General features: G+C 34.2%; 5 protein-coding genes across 9 annotated transcripts; 2 read left to right on the forward strand and 3 right to left on the reverse strand.

Moving 5' to 3' along the window:
* Positions 1 to 1049: 1049 nt before the first annotated feature.
* Positions 1050 to 2558, forward strand: Tssk (Testis-specific serine/threonine kinase). Its single transcript, XM_076126654.1, has one exon. It carries the CDS (start codon positions 1345 to 1347, stop codon positions 2383 to 2385), a length of 1041 nt encoding a protein of 346 aa, XP_075982769.1. The 5' UTR covers positions 1050 to 1344; the 3' UTR covers positions 2386 to 2558.
* A 243-nt stretch (positions 2559 to 2801) lies between these two features.
* On the reverse strand, positions 2802 to 4191 carry LOC142981036 (uncharacterized). The gene is made up of 3 exons (XM_076126690.1): positions 3918 to 4191; positions 3477 to 3556; positions 2802 to 3056 (listed from the first exon to the last, which is right to left on the reverse strand). The coding sequence occupies exons 1-3, from the start codon at positions 4027 to 4029 to the stop codon at positions 2832 to 2834; spliced, it is 417 nt and encodes a 138-aa protein (XP_075982805.1). The 5' UTR covers positions 4030 to 4191; the 3' UTR covers positions 2802 to 2831.
* A 958-nt stretch (positions 4192 to 5149) lies between these two features.
* Positions 5150 to 5632, reverse strand: LOC142980846 (uncharacterized). Its single transcript, XM_076126394.1, has 2 exons — positions 5415 to 5632; positions 5150 to 5319 (listed from the first exon to the last, which is right to left on the reverse strand). Exons 1-2 carry the CDS (start codon positions 5548 to 5550, stop codon positions 5150 to 5152), a joined length of 306 nt encoding a protein of 101 aa, XP_075982509.1. The 5' UTR covers positions 5551 to 5632.
* A 1884-nt stretch (positions 5633 to 7516) lies between these two features.
* Max (MYC associated factor X) lies at positions 7517 to 12660 on the forward strand. 4 transcript variants are annotated; one of them, XM_076126700.1, is made up of 5 exons: positions 7517 to 7720; positions 7814 to 7882; positions 8119 to 8229; positions 9525 to 9666; positions 10433 to 12660. In XM_076126700.1, exons 1-5 carry the CDS (start codon positions 7679 to 7681, stop codon positions 10600 to 10602), a joined length of 534 nt encoding a protein of 177 aa, XP_075982815.1. In that variant the 5' UTR covers positions 7517 to 7678; the 3' UTR covers positions 10603 to 12660. The 4 variants fall into 4 exon arrangements, with proteins under 4 accessions (XP_075982815.1, XP_075982816.1, XP_075982817.1 ...); XM_076126701.1 differs by having other exon boundaries at positions 9543 to 9666; XM_076126702.1 differs by lacking the exon at positions 7814 to 7882.
* Positions 12661 to 14578: 1918 nt separating this feature from the next.
* Positions 14579 to 17119, reverse strand: LOC142981167 (uncharacterized). Of its 2 annotated transcripts, none has more exons than XM_076126874.1 (10): positions 16969 to 17119; positions 16797 to 16880; positions 16564 to 16665; positions 16355 to 16472; positions 16205 to 16272; positions 16060 to 16122; positions 15481 to 15961; positions 15301 to 15374; positions 14964 to 15199; positions 14579 to 14858 (listed from the first exon to the last, which is right to left on the reverse strand). In XM_076126874.1, the coding sequence occupies exons 1-9, from the start codon at positions 16981 to 16983 to the stop codon at positions 15194 to 15196; spliced, it is 1011 nt and encodes a 336-aa protein (XP_075982989.1). In that variant the 5' UTR covers positions 16984 to 17119; the 3' UTR covers positions 14579 to 14858; positions 14964 to 15193. The 2 variants fall into 2 exon arrangements, with proteins under 2 accessions (XP_075982989.1, XP_075982990.1); XM_076126875.1 differs by having other exon boundaries at positions 14960 to 15199.
* Between the last annotated feature and the right edge of the window lie 3855 nt (positions 17120 to 20974).

Here is a 20974-nt window from a genome sequence, read left to right on the forward strand (position 1 = left end):
AACCTTTTATGCGTCTAAAAACTGCAAATCTATTTGTGATTATTGTATTAATCCTACATTAATATTATATAAAATCTAATACTAATTTAAATATTAACAATATATATAGAAAGCAGTGCGTCACAGGTTATCGTCAGGATGGATGGTAATATTTGACCGTTGACATAAAAGCCAGCACTTTGGGGATTTGGTCACAATCTCTGAGTAGCACAAAGTCTAACCCCAAGCAGCCCAAACATATTATTTACCAATGATATTACAATATTGGCGCCGTTGAAAGCTTCCAGCTGCTACCGCACTTTACCGCAGCGACTTCACCAGTAGGTACACACCGTGCCCGCAATAAAGAAAAGCGCAAAGGAACACGTTTGTTACGTCCATTACCAAAGGCATGTTTATACTCCAGCAACAAAATACTGTCCAGCTTCTTACTATTGTCACGTGCCAGCCCGTAGTCGGTACGGTTGAAACACTCGCAGTGGTAAGAGACCGTCGAATAATAACAGCACACGGGATACGCCCGACTTTTACTACAAGAAGAATCATGGTGCACGAGCCCGCAGACAGCTTTCCCGCAGTGACAACTATGCGGAGAAACTAAAACTTAAATATTTTACCCTAAATAAGTCTAAGCCAGAAGTCAGATAATTTAAATACTTGAGGGAACAAAAAAGAGTCCTATTGGACAAGCAGGGACCACTACTGAATTAATAAATACTAACCTGATTATAAACGGAAAATCTGGAAGAAGACGCTTTTAGATAGACGTATACTGACTAGACAGAACCAATCAGTGTTTCTCTTCAAAAAAGGTAAAGTATATTTGACAATATGTTTTAAAGATAATGGAAAAATAAGGTTTACAGAGTTCTCTGCCTTTGCCTCTCTGCGTTGTCTCTGCCTACGCTCCTTGGGGAATGGCGTGATTTTATGAAGTTTTGTATGAATGTATGATTGTAAATATATGCTTATCACCAATAAGAACTTTTTGTTTTCGTTCAGTACAGGCTCTTTTGAAAAAAACATCAATTTAATTTTAGAAACAAAAGAAAAAAGTCATCCATGTAGCAAATACGTCTTTTTGGAAGATTTCGTACTAGTGAAAGCGTTTTTTATATCCAAATTCTTTGTGATGTCGTAATATTTTAACAAAATTTTGTGCGTGCTATTGACGATTTATTAGAATAATATCGATTTACTCTCTTTCATGAGAGTTGTGTGGAAAGCTTATATCAATCGAAAAGCTAACATTTTGACAGGAGGGCCACTGAAACCTTGGGCATACGTGAGTATTGAGATGTCCAATGTATCCTAAACGGGTTAGGATAAAGTCGATAGAGCTCAATGGCTGAGCGCCTCAGCCCTCGAAGCTCCGAGGTGAATGCCTTGGAACAACGAGGCTATCTCATCGGCAAGAAAATCGGACAAGGATCATATGCAACCGTCCACCTAGCTGAGTACTGCGATGCCTCCAGCCCGAAGCGGATGCACCTCGCGTGCAAAATATTCGACAAAGAAAAAGCGCCTCGAGATTTTTTAGAAAAGTTTTTCCCTCGTGAACTTGATATATTAACCAAGATCGAAAATCCTCATATTATTCAAGTGCACAGTATTTTACAACGTGGACCGAGGGTATTCATTTTTATGCGATATGCAGACAATGGGGATTTGTTGGATTTTATAAAACGGAACGGTGTTGTGCCAGAAAATCAGGCAAAGCTTTGGTTTAGACAAATGGCTAGTGGCTTACAATATTTACATAGCAAAAACATAGCTCACCGTGATTTGAAATGTGAAAACATTTTGCTATCAAGACGATTCAACGTGAAGTTGGCAGATTTTGGTTTTGCTAGATTCTGTACGGATGGAGAAAACCGACGTGTACTCAGCCAAACTTACTGTGGATCCGCGGCGTACGCCGCACCAGAGGTGGTGAGCGGCACGCCCTACAATCCTAAACTAGCCGATGTTTGGTCCCTCGGAATCATTCTCTTTATTATGCTGAATGCCTCAATGCCATTCGATGACTCTAACCTACGCAAACTTCTCAAAGACCAAATGTCGCGAAACTGGGTGTTCAGATCCAGGATTCGCGATACAGTATCAGCAGCGGCTAAGTCGATTGTTCGGCACATTTTGGAGCCGGACATAACTCTGCGACTCACATTAGATCGTGTTCTGTCGCATGAATGGACACGGCCGCGTAAGGATAAGAGCGCTAGTCTGATGGGGCGACTTGTACAATCAGCACCCTCGGCTCCGCACTCACCCGGGAAACGCGAGCACGACGAAGCCGGGACGTCTGCGGGCGCGCGCGTCTCGGGTGATCACCGCGAGACGGAGCGAGAGCGGCACGATGACATCAACATGCGCTCACACGACTAATTCATTTACTATGCAATATAAAGATAATGTTACGCAAAAAGTGTTATAATCTCGAAATCTTTTTGACCTTTAAAAACAGGAAATTCACTTTATTATTTTGATTTTTTTTTACAATTGACGACTTAACTATTGTTGGTCGGCAATAGTGAAAATAAAGGTTTTGATATAAAATATTGATTTTGTTTGATTGAAAAAGCTCACAGCAATAGTAATTTGCCGCTTGTTGTCAGGTTATATAGGTACCTATCAGACATTGACAACAAGAGGCAAATTACTTTACTTTTGTTACGTTATTACGTTAGTAGTTTAACTGAGTCCAGAGAATTGAATGATTTTAGAATAAAAAACTGAAATAATGACAGAGTAAATAAATACTAAGGCTATGCTAAATCTATAAGGCATTATTGAAATCTCACTTAAATCTAAAAACAACAGTTTATTGCTTTTTAATTCAACGATACGACATCGATAGGAAAATCTGCAGCGGTTCGGTTATGGTTGCAAAGCTGCTGTGTGGTGATGACGGCATTGCCGAGGTATCGGCCGGTGGGGTCCTGTCTCACGACATGCATGTATTCATCGCCCAGTGTGTACTGCACTTGCGGGGGAGCCGCCCAATCGCACACCATCGTTACAGCGTTGTTTATCGTCGGTGGGTTGATGCAAAACAACTGCAAATTAAAAAGACCGTTAGTTTAATTAGTGTGATAATATGGTGGACTGTGATAAAAATAACTCACAGGCAAGCTATGATAAACATGGTTAAGTTTATCAGTTTTGTACAAAGTTTACCTTAAGTCGATGCGGTACCATTACTACCCACCAATATAATAGTCGATTTTTCCTTTCGAGTTCCACAAAAAAAGTACTGGATACTTGCATTTAGATTTTTTTAACTCTATCAATGGGAATTTCCCTTTTGATACTTTGAAGATGACGAGTAAGATAAATATTATTTAATTACGACATTTTCCTTATTTTGATGGTTTGATGATTGATTACTTGCTGACGTACTAATTCTCACTTTATCTAGGCTTTTAATCTGATGAAGCTTCGATAAGTTGTTTTATAAATCGATAAGAGATACTTACACGCTGATATGCCTCACGTTGGCCAGGTGGAATGTAAACCGTTGGGTAGTCATATTTGAATTTCGCCTGATAGTCGGTACCTAGGAAACAGCAGCAGGTATTAATAGGTATTATGTTTAATGATGAAAATAATCAAAAATAATGAATCAACCATACATATATCATAGCATGTCGTGACCCACAGTTAGAACACGCTATGTTTATATTATGTATTATCACAGGTAATTTAGCTGCCCTACACAATATGAACATATATATTATTACCTACATACCTACATTAGTTACCTACCTACTTACCTACGTAGAAAAGATTAAAAGATATGAAGGTTGTGTGATGTTACAAACATGCTCTGTGTTATGTCATTAAATAGGTACTCCGTTGCAGTTTAACTTGTGAAAAATGCCATATAAAGAAATAAAAATAAATCAGAAAACACTTACTTTTTGTCAAATGAGTGCAATGTGGAGGATTGCTATTTATTTCTGTTAACTTCCCGTGTAAACCCGTTACAACGGAAACAAATAAAATAAACAGCGTTGTTAACGGGGCCATGTTATCACTGCACACGATTAACTGAAGCCAAAGACTGGTTCAAATATTGTTTTGTTACAGCATTTTATAATAACAGAATGATTCACTGACTGGACCGTTAAATTCAGGGTTCAGTGTATGAGATATTCGTAGTTAAGTGGATGCCGCAGTACTAAGTTGTTCTATCGATTACTTATGCAACACCGATAAACTTTGCGACCTTCTTCCGACTAATCGCTGGACGAGTCACCCATTTCACTTACCTACTACTTATTTGATAATAACATCCGATGCTCATGTAATGTATTTCGCCACGCCATTTTCCCATAGGGGTAGAGACACCAAAGAACGCCACTTGGTACTACATAGATCTTTACAAAATTCACTTGCCTCATTCACATCCATACATCTTGAATTAGAGGACCACCTGTCATAACATCCCATGAGAATAATAATAACAGTAGCTACGGCTAAGGTACTATTAACTACAGGCTTGATATTTATTTATCATTTTATCTCGAACAGATGATGCCATTCTATTTGAGTTGCTGCCTGTTATAGTAATCTGTGATGTAATATAATAATCCTACGGAACTGTTAGTCGGCTTCGGGAATATCTATTATTTATCAGAGGACTATGACGTAAGAGTTTGTGTACAAACTAATTATTATTGTAACTTGTGGTCACAACACATGCATGTAACCACGAGTCACATGAACAATTTAATTATATTAATTGGACACAACGTGCAAACACATTCTTGGTTCGTATAACCATGGCACAAAGCTTAAAATACAAAAAAAATAAGCATACAATATTAAATTACAGATGGGTATGAAAATTAACGAAACAAAATATTTTTTTACCTACGTTATGACTATAACAATTATAATTATGATAATCTCTCGATATTATAATCATAGAGGTAAATTAAAATAATAAATATAAATTCCTTCGTACATAAAGTTTAGGTTTTAAATAAGAAACTTTACTGATCCTCGTAAAAATTAAGATCTACTATATTGAATAATTTAAGTAGGTATATGTAAGTCCTATCCTGTCTATGTTAAAATATAATGCTGTAAGTACTATGAGGACAAAAAAGAGGCCATCTATTACATATTGTATTTTTACGTGTTTTTATTTAACATCTGTTGTCTGATCTATTTTTGTATCGTTAGTTTCCTCCTCCCCAGTGCTGCCTTCGTCTTCAGAGTTTTGCTCGGAGACATTTTGTATGCCTAGCAAATCGTACCACAGTTCAGCGTGGTACAAGGCAGCTGTTTCTACTTCAACTTCTGCAGCCGTTACTGCAACAAAAATAATTACTTTACCTACACCTCTTTATAAGTGTTATAAAATACTTACCAAGCTTACTTGTTTGAGGGGAAAAATTAAAACTTACGTCGTAAGTTCATCATAGTTTCAATTGTTTTTTTCATCCGCGCCAGATCAGAATCTATTTCAGTATGAACATTTTCATAAAATTCTGGACTATTCACTTCAATATCAATCGATGTTTTATTTGTCACATCTTCCATTTTTATTTCGCAAGAATTCTGTGTATTGCCAATAAAAATGCAGAACTTGGCAAATATTTTTTTGAACTTCCCGCCCTCGCGCGTGGCGCGCCAACACAATTTAGATTTGTGATTAAAAAAGAACACACAGAAAACGTTCAGAAACTGAATTGATTTGTTGTAGGTACATTAATTTGATTATGTTTGATTATTTATATATATAGACAAGTTTTCGAGTGAACTTGCAATATTTCATGGTCGGTAGAGTTGTTTAGTGCAAATGCAAACACAAAGTAAAATTTATTGGTTTAATATGTAGGTAAAGCTATATTCACGGGCAGTTTACAGTGTGCTATAAATGTTTAGAATGGAGAATGTTACCTAATTTTGATTTTTAGCACTCCATATTCTCGTTTAAAAATAAAAAATACTGGTGAAAGAATTACTTCGATACGTCAATTAGTTTCCGATTTATAAGTAAAACAAGTTGTAACCGCTCGACGCTAGCTCTCGGTGACGGTGTGACGTCACTCTACACTTGCTCAGTGTGGCTCTCACAGTCCGCTTGCGGTCGCGCGCTCGGTGCGTTGAAATTATTCCTAAATACTTTTAAAAATGTCCAATTTAAATGCTAGGAAATCATATGTTGTGCCTAAATGTAATTTAATTTTATGTAGGTAAGTACATAAGTAATAATAAATAACTTCATCTTATAATGAAACAATTTCTAACCGGATTGATCCCGAGTTTACTGATTTTACTGTGGCAGGAAAAATTTAAAATCAATAAGTACGCGATTATTTCGGTTAAAAATTGTTTCATTATAATACGCAGTGATCGTAAATATCTAACATATTACTTATATGTACAATATACTAGAAGCCGCCCGCGACTTCGTTCACATGGAAACCGTTCCCGCGTAAATCCCGATCCTTCGGGAACTCCGGGATAAAAAGAGTAACAAACATCCATACATACTTACATACGTATATACATACATACGTACATACATACATACATACGTACGTACGTACACACATACGTACATACATACATACATACCTACGTACATTCTCACAAACTTTCACATTTATAATATTAAGTAAGATTTCGGAGGCAACAAAACCTCTATTTGTTTCACAAATAATTCGCAACCATTATTCCATTTATTGTAGGTAGATTATTCGATTGCCCTTTTTCAAATCCTTTATCCATTTTATTAATCGAATAGTATTTACTATTCGATTAATATAATACGATTAATATAATATAAGTTATTTTATACATAAGCGAACGAAAACACAACAAAATACTCCGCAAACAATAACGATGCGGGACTTAATACTAAGCGGGACGCGGCCCGCGCGGCGCGGTAAAGTAGTATGACGTCACAGCCGCTCACGCGGCTGTTAGCGGGACTCGATATTTTTCGAAACTTTGAATGCTTATAAAATTAAAACTATTTGGTATTTTTGACTAAAACAAAAACTAGTTTTTATGTATACACACAGGCTATACTGTGTCAAAATTTAAAGCGATTTGGCATACCTAGTAACATTCTCCATTGTATATTATTAGAAATTATATAAATGTTAAAAAGGAGCATAAGATTACTTTAGAACAAATATAATTATTTTTTCATTTATCAGTCAAGAAGATAAAGTTAAAAATATTCTGTAAATTTAGATATTATATAATTATGTTGTGTTGTTGTGTATTGTAGCTTCACGTGAATTTATATAATTTTCTAGCAAATCCATTTTGCTGTAAAGAATATTAAAATAATTTTAACAAAAAGAGGCTGTATAAGGAAATACTTTGTTTCGTAAAAAGACATGGCAACCTAGAAAAACATATGATATTATACCATTGCATTAAAATGTTTGCATAGTGGTGCTACCCATCTCCCTCACTCCTGAGTCTATCATATTAAGCCTTTCTCGTCTCACAGATTCAAAATACGTACATATAATTTTTAGAAGCCATATATCTGATCTGTCAAGCCTGTCACGCGTTACCATTTTCTTCTCTTTGTACCGATTGTAAAGAATAAATATCGCGTGTTTTGTATTATTTTGAGCTGGCGAAATTTACTCATGATTGTTTACTAATACTTGTGGTTGTGCTGTTATAATAGAACTCCTTCAAGATGATGAGTGACGACGATCGTGACATTGATATCGAAAGTGATGTAGGTGTTTTCCCGATTTTGACAGTTCATTGGTTTTGTGCTGCATGTTTATTTTCAACCTCATAATATTTTTGCCCGCTTACATTTTTCCAGGCTGAAAATGACTCGGATTCTCGTTCACACGCTAGAAACAGTGTCGGTGGAAGCGGATACTACTCTCAGGTAAATGGCGGTTTTGCAAGGTGTTCCAAAACATCTTGCAGTAAACCTACTTGTATAGAATAAATGTTCACTAAGTTGTGGCCGAATCAGTTTGTTACTACACAGACAGTAGCATCCGCTACGTTGACATTTAGTAGGGAATTAAGTATTTTGTATAATGTGTATTTCAAGGGACTCTTCTGCAGTGACATATCCAACAAGTGCAATTGCTCTATATTATGAAATGTTGATTACAGGCAGAGAAAAGAGCACATCACAATGCACTAGAAAGAAAAAGAAGAGATCATATAAAAGACAGTTTTACCTCACTACGGGAGTCTGTGCCTGCGCTACAGAATGAGAAAGTGGTATGTGTGCCTTTATCTGTTGAATAACAATTTATTTATATGTGTCATTGAAGTTTTATTTCATTTAACAAAGTCAATTAAACACTACTAGTTGACATTTACTGTTATTCTTTAGTAAGTGACTATTATTGAATTTATTTTGTCTAGTAATTGTAATTCGGCATTCAAGGTTAACTATATTGAGACAAACTTGTGCATATTACAAAGAGAAAGGCTTGTATTTGTGACTGCTAAATGAGAAAGAATTGGTTGTAAGCAGTTAAAAAAAATATAAGGACCTAGGTCCTTGATGAGCACCAGGACACTTTCGGGTTAAAATGTAAATAACTTTATTATAGAGTGTCAGTGATGTAAATATGTAGTGTTGTACCTACCTATAACAAGGCCTCTAATATTAGTGATGACTATATTCCTAGAATTATTGATAAATAATTAAATGGTTGACTGACTTTAATATTGCAAGATAAATGTTAACATTTTACTGTGCTGAAAATTCAATCATTGCTAATGTTTTATTTCATTCTTTTTATTTTTTATTAATCAAATAACCTAAAATAAATTTAAATTATTTTTTGAACACTTGTGTCTGATACATCTGTTAAGACTATTTTTTAAACAGCTTTGATTTAGTCCTTTTTTCTACCTATTCAATTTTTGATGTTTACTTAAGACTATACTGAAGGTTATAGGTATGTAGGTAAATCTAATTAAAAAGGTTGAAAGAGGACACATTTTTTACTACTACTGAAGGAAAAGTATATAAATCATTAATTTTCATAGACAGTATGATGCAGGTTCTTTTTCGTGTGAAACTCAATGCAGAAAGAATCTTTTCAAAAAAGCTACATAAGTTCTTCATTTTCCTAACTTTCTCCAAGCATAGTCTAGTTAATGGTCAAGTACATAGGTACATTACTACTAATAGGCTTCTAATATAAACTCTAGCTGACCCACACAACTTTGCTTGCGAAAGTATAGGTAGTAAGAAAGTATAGGTCATAATTTTTTCCGTTTTTGTAACATTTTTACTGGTACTCTGGTACTCTGCTCCTATTGGTGGTAAAGTGATGTTATATATAGCCTATAGCCTACCTTAATAAGTATCAAGCTATCCAGCAGTAAAAGAAATTTTTCAATTTGCACGATTTCTTCCTGAGCCTAGCGCGTTCAACCAACCAACCAAATAAACTACTATTTTATAAAATTTGTATAAATTCGGATCACCATCATTGCATGAATACTCATTATTTACTTATTAACATCATCTAAAATTATTAAATTGACTCTTTAAACAGAGTTCCACAAAATTGCAGGCAAGCAGGGCGCAAATACTGAAGAAGGCAGCTGAATACATACAGTTTATGAGAAGAAAAAACAATTCACATCAACAAGACATTGAAGATCTAAAGAGACAGAATTTGTTGCTTGAGTCACAGAGTAAGTGTTGTTCAACATCATGTTAGGGTCATTGACCCACGTACACATTAAAAATATTTATTAACATTCATTAAATTGGTAATTGTAAGTCGGCACTATATGAATAAGCAAAAATTGTTTTAGATTTTGAATAAGATTTGAACAAAAATATTTTTAGATTTTTGATGCTGTTCAAAATAATAGCAAATTCTAAACAATTTATTGAATGAATAGTAACATAAGTATTGTCTGTTAATTTTGCGTGAATTCAAGCCAGTTTGGAGGTCAACAGTCTAGTGACCTTAGCTGAGGTCACACATAGACTTACTTTTATTATTCATGGTGTATCTGTTACAAGGCCAATCACAAACTTGGATACAAGGAACTCTATAGTTTAGTATTTTTTTATATTAACTATTTATATTATTGAAGTTCCAGTTAAACATCTTACGAAAATGTTCTAGAACTAACTGTGTAGGTAAAGTCAGCATCAAAAATATGTATTCACTGTAACATTTTCAAAATCTATTCCATCAATAAAAAAAAGGCAAACTGCTCTAATACTAATATATTATCTTTAAAGTTAATTTACTATCACTCTGGTACATTTGTTGACCAATAGTATTATTCAAATTGAAATCTTCATACTAAAAAGCTTGATTGATTATATAATGTGACCGTGTATACATATTCCTGAAGCTGTCTGTACATAAATTATACATAAACATACAGTTCTATATGAGGTTTATAAAGACGTTCTTTAATAATAATTTTATTATTATTTCAGTTCGAGCGTTGGAGAAAGCCAGAACTACGGGCAACTACGTAGACGCACACGAATTAGGTCTTGGTATCAAATCTGAGGGCGATTCACATGACACGGACAGTTCGGACGGAGAAGGCACCACACGTCGCGTTAAGAAACTTAAGATAAATGGAGTTATGTCTAGCAATTAAGTCCCGGTTGTGAGATGAATTTGTCTTGGCTAATGAACACTCGTGTGTGGATATGATTGTCAAGCAAAGAGATCAATTGCAATTGTCAATATGGAACTAAATTTTGTTTGTCCATTTGAAATAGTTATTTTCGTCATTGTTACAGGAGACATAAATTGCTTCAATATTTTGAAATGCTAGATTGCATTTAACAAACAACTTTTTTACTGCCCCAAACCGAGCAATGATGAATTCCGAAAGTAATGTTTGGCTTTCCGTTATTGTCTATTGCAATTGACCGTTTTGAAATAAGTACCTTTTCAAACAAAGCTGATTGTTTCAATGCATATATTTTGGATATAAACGGAATAAGATTAAGTCAACTAATGGCATAGTCGTCAACTTTCTGACATTGTCTAAGACACCATGCAAACAAATATTACTGAGAGTAATTATTCTTTTAAAATGTTTTGTTTTTGTTTCATTGTTTGTACATTTTTTAGAAATTAAGTCACTGGTGTGGCTATTAAGAGAATAATTACTGGCTGGATATTCCAAAGGTTTTATTGTAATTCATTGTTTTAACTGATCTCTGTATTCATAACCGAATAAAATTACAAGGGTTGGTTACACAACTTCTGAATAAGTGGCAGATAGCCTACCTGTTAGGAAAAATTACAGCAATGTACGAAATCAACTGTCAAAGTTTCATTTGATAGGTTATCTGATATTTATCCAGGAGAGGTGAAACCCAGCCAAAATGCAGCTTATAACTAAAGCCAGTCAATTTGTACATTCTTCCAGTTAAATAAAGTTCACAATGATCAATTTGTTTATTTAATTTACAAATAAACAAATTAGATCAATAACATTGCTGAAGATGATTCATCTTTCTAACTTTAATGTAAGTACTTGATAAATACACAGTAAGATAACTTTACATTGAATTTTCTTATTATCTATTACATTAAATACATTTTGTATTCTATGTGGTAGTTGTAACGATCTGGATGGTTAAATGTAAGGCTTGTACCACATATTTGGTTCGGTAATAATCGACCTATCCGGGCGGCAAAACCGAATAAATGTAAAGATAGATATTCGGGAAAAATGCGGCTCGACAACGCCGCGTTCGGTTGTTTACACCGAACTGCGACGATCGAACCGGAAAGAACTACCCTATCGGCACAAGAACTAGTGCAGAAATTGCTTCGAGTCGGTTTTGTTGTTCGATGAATACTGCCGAACCGAATGTGCCGACCTGAATATGTGTGCAAGCCTAAATCTGATGTGATTGTATAAATAGTAAGGTGCATTGCGTTGATTTCCGATGTGCGTTCTGTGGTTCTGATTTTTGAGGAAGTGTTCCACCAGTCGCCTTAAATTAAAACAGACTACTGCATTTCTTAGACGCTATCAATATCATTTCGGTAAAATTAAGTTACCTGATTTAGAAATCAACTTAAAATTGTGTTTATTAAGAGATTTATACTTACTATCATACTGTGAGTACATTTTAGTCTTAATAAAATTGTATCAATAAAATAGAAATTTGTAAATCTACATGTCGTCGTATCCTGTCTGTGTCTATGTACTACTCGCACAAACTCATAGAATCACGTCTAAACGAAGCATTCGTTTCTATGTAAACATTACCATAGCGGTATCCACTTTTAACAATATTCAATGTAATGTTAATACATTTTCTCCTATAAGGTTTTAAGATAAATTCAATATAAAGTGAATAGATTAAGTTTTAGTCTTCTTGAACAATGTATTCGTAAGATTACGACGAAAATAATTATGCACATACAATAAAGAGCATCGTGTTGACCCACGTAATACTAATGTAGGATCTGTGCCCCCTCCTACCTCGCTAGGAACATTCTAATGTGCAATATTTTGTGTGCATAGCGATTTATCTTTTACGATAATTATTTTTATATTTTGTCATCGTGAATAAATGTTAGATATAAATATTTTTAAATAAGTAATTAACGTTAATTGTAGCTACAAAAACGTTTTTGTTCTGGAAGACTAAATAGTTTTAATAAAAAATATACATAAATACTCTGTTAATCTTTGGTTTTATTTACAAAGTTTAACACCTACACTTAAAACATGATGATGGCTTATTACCGTAGGTGTTCTAGGCCACAAGCGACGTTATAGAGCCGATTAGGCAGTGTAATTGTAAAAAGCTCATAATCTTCCTATTGTCTAATAAATACCATGCAGTATGACTACATACATAAAGGGATTATACAGCTATTTCAGTAACTATTGCTTAAAGCATTATTAAAATAGGATATTAAATTGACATAATCTGTGCTATCTACATCTTGTCGCTTGTGTTGTAGATAATTATCTGACTAAATTTTACCTAGTATACCAACAATTAACCCAGGTACCTGCATAATTGCAATAACAATGAACAATAACGCAAATTAAGTAGAAACATAAAATAATATAGTACGTGTACTCGTTAGCGCGGTGTATTTATTGATTGTGTTAACAGATTGGCCGGGGCTCGCTGCAAACGTTGCATTCTTCCTTTTGTCTGTTTTGTGCGCTGTTGTTTGGACACCCGGGCGTTTTCCCTGTTCGATGTTATCTCGATATTTTCCCAGTTTCAACGTTTTATTTGCCAAGTCCGCTGTTTTCGATAGTTGGCTGATTTACTACGTTAATTAAACGTGAATTTATTTACGCTTTTCGGCTTTGCATTGGAGGAATTTAGAAACGTTAGTGACTTAGATTTATTAACGACAACGTATAGCCACATACCTACCTACTTAATGTATTGTAAGCGTAAAAATATTTTAATGGTTCCGTACCCAAATGGTATAAATACGGAACTCTATTACTGACACTTTGCTCTGTGTCTGTCACCAGGCTGTAGGTACCTCATGAACCGTTACAGTGAGGCAGTTAAATTCTTGAACTTCTGGTACCGCTTTAAAAATCAGAATAAAAACAATCTTTAAAAGGGCTCCCGAAGAACAAACGTACGAAACCCTTCGTGCGCGAGTCCAGATAGGACTTAGTCCGCTTTTCTTATTAGGATTATTTAAAATCCACTCAAGTCATCTAGTTAAAAAGATACAGAAAATTAAATGTCAAGTAATTTTGTTGGAATATCAAACCTATGAATGTTAGCGGGTCACACAAACACTTGTTCCATATATGTGTGGGTTTAGAACCCACAACGATCGCATCGTCTACCCACACTTCACAATACACGTGTTCTCCTTAGAAATAATAATGGATACGTACTTACCTAGACAAGTAAAATAAAATAATTACACCCATAGATAAGGGTAGGTACGTAGTGAAGCAAGTAACTGCTAATATAAAAGTTATATAAGCATATTTCCTTATTTTATTTCTGTTTTTATAAACACTAGGTATCTACTTAAATTTATAATCTGCGCTTACCTTAATACACTAGTAAAACGGACTAAACACTTTAAAACCCGTCAAGTTTATAATTTAACTCACAGGCTGCTAAGCCTTTTTTTAACTCTATTGTTTTTTTACGATTATTTCACACACAAGATCGTAACCGGCGCAGATAGCTTATAAAACCTATTCTAATCCTTTTATTGCCCCGCACTGTACTGCAGTAGTGCAGGTATTTCTAATCTTTTTGTTTCCATTTATTTTCCAGCTAGATAATTGTTTTATGGATTATAAGGGATTAAAGCTAATAGTTGGTTAATAACAGTAAGTTGTCGAACCTCCGGTTCCTGAGGTACATTTAGCGGCAGTTTATCTATTCAATAGCGTTTAAACTCATATAAAAAAACGCTATTTAATAGGTAAACTACCGCTAAATGTACTCAGAGACCGGGCAGAATTTCTTTATCCGGGTAGGTTGCTAGTAGGTAAGTACATTTTACCCGCTTTAATTTTTTAAGAACCTATTGTAGGTATTCTTAAAGGTAACTAAGATAAGTATAAGTAGGATTGGAATAAAAATGATATTAAGGTGAAATACATTTATTTTAAGTTAACGGTTTTTGATTCGTTCGTACAAATTTTTGAAAAGTAAGACTAATATTGCATAGTGTTGTATTATATTGCATTATTATAAAATAATATCCCTATTGCACATCAGATAGTTAACATTAATAATTTGCTGTTATTACAAATTAAGTCATGACAACATTGAATTTTAAACAATTATTTGATAAGTCAAAATTAATCACAAAATCTACAAAACTTTTTCTTCTAAGAACTGGTTATCTCGAACTTCTGAATGCCGAAGTTTTTATCTGTAAACGGAAAACAGTAGTGTTAATAAAAAACATATGTAACTAAAAAAAATCTTAAATCATAAAAGAAAAAAAATAGGATTTCGAAAGGTACTGTATACCTACGAGAGCTTATCTGAATTTTTTCAAGAGTGATCGCCCAAGCAGGTGATGGTGTAGGTAAGGGCAGATGAAAAGCATTTTTCTTCATGCTTACACCATCTAGAGTCCGTTTCGAGTTGTTCAGTAGCCAGGAAGCGAAGCCAAAGTTGTCGTTTTGGATTGTCAGATGTTAGAACATTGCCAAAGTGTCTGAGGTCTGTCTTAACACTTTGTTGTCGGTAAAAATTCTTGATTTATATCTGCAACAATGAAATATTTGTTAGGCGAAGTTATAAACAAACAAACGTACGAAATAAGTAAGTACACGTTAATTAAGAAATGATTAATTAAGCGTAATTACCGAGCCATCAACTGCATTGGAGTTCACGAGTTCTTTCTCCAGCCAATCATTTATCAATAACTTCTCGTCTTCACCTGAAACAAAATAAAAATAAATGTTAAAACAAAAACATCATAGACATAAAAAACCATACATAATAGAACCACAACTTAAAAATATGTAATAAAAATTAAAACTCACTCAACAAGTTCAATGTTAATTCCACCTGCGGTTGAAATTCGGGCGTCGATATCGTTTCCACGTTTGAAACATTTGAAGGCCCAGGTTGTACCGGCTGTTCCAGTCGTACGTTCATTTCAGGAGGGCCAATTATCGGTGGCACTACAATCAGCGATTGAGCCAAACTGTCCATGAAGGGCACTGACAGATTGGTGTCCACCCACTCAGGAACTGCTGTGGGACTTTGAGCTGGAGGCACGAACAGTTCGCTGAACAATTCTTCTTGTAGTTCCTCATACGTTTTTTTTGCAACTTGCTCCTGCTCTTCAGCTATTTCGACGTGAATTTCTTGTTGTTGAGGCGCCACGTTATCGTCGGCTCGCAACTCAGGAGAGACGCTCTGGCTGTACGAACCGACCCCCGAGTCAGTCGATGCTCCGGATTTGGTGCGGGCTCGTTTTTCAGCTTGAGAAGACTGCGCCGATGTTTTGCGTTTTCTCGACTGTAAACAAACAAAAAAAAAAAAACAATTAGAATACTGAAAATAGGATTGAAATAAATATTTATTGACGCATTTTATAGTAGTCAAGAAACACTTACCTTCTTTTTGGAAGATCTTTCCACGTGTGTACTCGAACTTGTGGTCGGTTGCTGGGCGGGTTGCTGTAAATAAAGTAAATAGTTAGTTACACCTTTAACCAAAACCCAGCAGCAAAAAAATATCCAATAAGTATAATGCACTTACAAATTGCTCTACATCCAGTTGATCTAAACTTTCATCATCGATTCCCAAACGTTCTTGCAACGAAGCGACTGTAACAAAAAAAGAAATAATTAAAATATATTCAATTAAAAAAGGCTCGATAGCAAGATATCGTATTAGAATAATATTTACTTTGTGATTCCAAATTGGAGTTGATACGCAATATGTCATCAATACTTTCTTCTGCGTTTTTCCTCGTATTGTGTTGTATCATAGTTATTACTTTCGCCAATAGTTCTGCGTTAGTGATCTGAAACAGAAACACGGAATTAGCATCTTAAATAAACATTGTTAGCTAAAGCTAAAAAAGTTATAAATGCAATATTGTGTGATTGTCTTACATCAGAATCGCAACCAACGGCTTCAGCAAGTAGCGCCGAAGCCTCGGCATGTTCTTGACGGCGTTCTCTTTCATACAGAGCATTGCGAGCACGTCTCTCTTCCTAAATAAAACAAATAGAACATAATTAAAAAATTAAATCATTTTACAAATACAAACTGAAGACATTTTACAATATTTAAAGACATTTTACAAATAACAAACACGTTATTATAAATGTTATTGTAAACTTACGTGAGATAGAGGGACTCGATTTTTTCCCGTCGGCCTTCCGCGGCGCCTGTCTGGCGCATCTCCTTGTTTCACCGCACTTTGTTTCTGAAAAGTGAAAAACAAAATTAACTAAAAATCCACATAATTTATTTAACACACTACTAAATAAATGAATACTTATTTAAAAACTTACCTTGGATCTGTCCATATTTATTTAGTTAAAATAATAAAGTTTTAAAAATCACTAGTGCAACCTTTTCAGGATGTACTTGCAATAATTAGAAGATAAGAATGAGTGATAATTTATTTGCATAGAGTTTATATGCTAGGGTGCGTGCGCGCAAGGGTTGTACATAAGGGGTGGGGGTAAGGGATGCGAGCGCTCTGATTGGTCGCTACTATGTATTGTCTTACCTTTGTTATTGTTTAAATTTTCAGGTAGCAGGAATGTAGAGCATCGGTATATGTAAATGATGTACTGTAATGTAAATAATATACATTTTACGAAAAGAATATTATTATTTGTTAAGTAAGTAGACATAGGTTTATTTGTCGATTTTTATTTTATCGGCAATCATAAAGTACTTATTATTCTTTGTAATAGATTTATTTAATGATTTTTACTAGGTATACTTTAGCAGCAATCATATTGTATTCTTATTGTTTTCCTATATTATTGTCCGAAATTATTTAAATTAAAATTTAACAATTGTGTTGATAGGTAGTGGAATAGAATTGTATGCATGCATAGCGATTCCTTCGTATAATATAGCTTTTTTATGTTAACAGGTGTTTTCGGCTGCAGGTTAGTAAAAATAAGTATAATATTAATATTTTGATATGTATTTAAAATCTTCTTGAATCTTAATAAATTTCTGCTTAAACTAAATTGATATCATTCAGTTATCTAGTAAGTAGATACACTTACCAATTTATTAACGTAAATTAGATACAAACCTCTATTTCAGGATTACCACTAACCACTGAGGCCTTCTTCTGCTAACAACACTAACAATAATCTTCTATTACTAAAAGACTACATAACAACTAGTAAAAGTCTCTCTTGTACAAGTTCTAATAAACAATAGGTGCACAAATCTAAGAAACCGGTAACCCATTCTTAGAACCTTAATGACAAACATTAACACCATAGGCGGCTTATCGTTGATCTTCTACAACAATAGACAAGTAATCCGGCAGATAAGGTAAATATAAGCATTATTTATGACCCTTCAGACGTATATTTGCAAATGTTTTGTTTTATATCTCCGTAATTAGAACAATGGGAGTAATCGCTAGTTTTTTTACCTGAACCACGCCGCGCTCTGAAACAACTGGTAAATACTGGTAGGTAATACTTTGAAAGCCTCGAGTTTTGTTTTTTATTTGAACAATGGCTTTGTTCATATTTGAGAAGCCTGTGCCTTTATTTTGTCAGTGCTGTAGGTAATTTACTTATAGTATTTATTGTAATATTAAAGTGTTAATCCCTGTCCCTTAATCCCCTAATTATACCTATTGTTCAAGTAAATCAGGGAGTATTATTATTAGGTTGTAAAGTGGTTGCTTTCCATTAGGCAATAGATAACAAATAAAGGATAGGATTAAAAAGTTATTACTACCTACGGTATAATCTAAAACTGTAATTAGGACTTTGCCGAAATAAATAAGTACTTAGGTAATAATCTTTATTATTTTTAAACTATTATGGTAAGCTTTATCTGATATTTGCCTGAACTATTTCATTTTCTAGTATGCTGTTGTCTTGCGCTGAACAAAACTAATATAAAAGTTGATATTACTGAGCGCTCACTTCGGATATTGATATATTTTCGAAGATAAAGAGTAAACAATGTAGATAATAAAGTTTGTGCAGTATTTACGTAGAGAAGCAAGGAGTATCACAATATCGAGTATCTTGCTGCTGCTGGGGGCCGTAAGGAGCTTTTTCTTCGATCGTATATCGGTTCGTTAACGTAGGACGCGAGCTAGCGCCGCGATACGTATTATGTAAACCGAACAAGACATAAGCGATTAAGAAAAAATACGCAATATTCGTCAAAATCAATCTTATCATAAGCAGGGGAAAGGATAGAAACAGTGTCATTAACGATAAATACCAGAGCGCTATTCTTTATTTATTTATTTATTACCGCCTTACATTAACAGCATATTTATACTTAACATTTAAGTTATAGGTACATTAAATTATAGAACAAAGTTTGACATTCAAAATGATAAATATAAATACGCAGAAGATCTACTGTTAAGTGTTATTTGTGAAGGATATGGATTGCATCTGTTGGTTTTGGTTAGGGTTATGATTTACCGCGACAAATTGTGTTTTTAACTTCTGATGTTAAACAATGTGGCTGTGTAATGTGTAAGAAGTTTTAGGTATACAATCGGGGTTGTGGCCGTTTGGCGCTTAAAGTTACTTGAAAAAATAATTCTTGCAAAAGGGCTACGTTTAAGGGAACGGTCATCAGTTTTTCGCAAACAAAATATGTCGAAAGCAAGTTGGTAGTCGAAAGTATGAGTAGTGAAGTAGAAAATCGTTCAGTAAGTATTACCTGCGTTACAAAATGTTGTGTAACAAGTTCGCTTCATCCTATGTCTTGCAGTGTTGTCAGGTGAGCGAGTATCGCCGTAGGTACGTATTGCTTTGTCGTTACGGCGCTGCAGTTGTCGTATCGCTAACAAGCGTCCCTATGAGAGCTCTTGTTCTCAGTAAATACATTTATGTTGCGCACATATTATATTCTATACGAAAAAAACAGAACATTTAGGTTTTTGTGAATATAATTTATTGTTTAGTAGATTATGACAGAATATAATAAATATTTACTGCAATGACAAAGATGGCTTGCTTCAGGTGATGTTGTGGAATCTTTGACTATAAAACATTATATATTTTCGCAATTCTTGTTTTAATACGTTTTAAAGGAATCGCCTTTTGTGAAGCAACATTCCATTAAATCCCTGTTTAGATCACCTTAGAACTCAGGATCATTATAAATATACAAAACCAGCGTTTAAATCATCCCAGCTTTTAATATTATACAGAAGCGATATCTATTCAATCATGTGTGATATATTATTGAACGATTTGATGTCTTAATTCAATTACGCTGTAATTTGACAATGGACATGTCATATTTAACTCGTATTGGAAATCAATTAGCGTAAATTAAATTAATGAAATTATCATAGTAATTTGACAATATATTAATTGAATATTATCATATCGAATGTATCATATCATATGTAGTATGTTTGCAATAAACCAGACTTAATTTTTTTAAAGTTATTAATTATTTACCATCACAGCTACGTAATGGTAGGGATAGGCCTACGCGGCTACGAGACGCTACGGTGCTACGCTTTAGTGGTGTGGTTTGCTACGCTGTAACAACAACGAATAATAATAAATATTTAATTTCATCAAGATAATTTGATTTACAACTTCTAATATACAGTCTAAACTTTTACTCTGTTGTATATGCGATTAAAACAAGTTTCATATTATCAATCTTGGTAGTTAATTATGCAGCAATTTGAATTAAATACTTGATCACTTCTATAAGAATTTATTCTAGTCACAACATTACTATAATCGTTAAAGGGAACATGTGAAAGTAATGTCCGCTCGCCTTGTCTGATTACTATCCCACCGGGTTATGAGAGTAGCCACTCGGCGATCACAAAATTTTCATAAATGAAACTAGCCTACGCAGTTGAATTTCGGCCAGAATAACATTGCTATTATCCTCATTATAGGAATTCGCTAGTATCAGTTCCAGTTCTAGCTAACCAATACAATAAGTCAATGTATTGTTGGTAGTAAGTCTCGGTACAATGTTGGTCGATGTTTCGCAACGCCTCGAGTAGGGCGCCCGTGAATATTGTATGTGCGTCTGTCTGGCCGGCGTTCTGAAACAATCATGTGCTTTGTTACCAATATGGACCGATGACGCCGATTCATTATTGAATTTCGTATAATTATTTATTTATGGACACACGAAAGGTGATCGACATGTCATACCCAATAAAGTGTCTGCAAGTTTACGTTATAAGGTATTTTAAAAGATTGATCTATATTGATCTAAAAACCTATAGTTTCATTATTAATTATGCTGAATAAGTAATATTTTGTAAAATAATCTGGTAAGGGATCGAGTTGGACATTACAGACATTT

This window comes from Anticarsia gemmatalis, chromosome 19, assembly GCF_050436995.1.
Source record: "Anticarsia gemmatalis isolate Benzon Research Colony breed Stoneville strain chromosome 19, ilAntGemm2 primary, whole genome shotgun sequence".
Taxonomy (NCBI): domain Eukaryota; kingdom Metazoa; phylum Arthropoda; class Insecta; order Lepidoptera; family Erebidae; genus Anticarsia; species Anticarsia gemmatalis.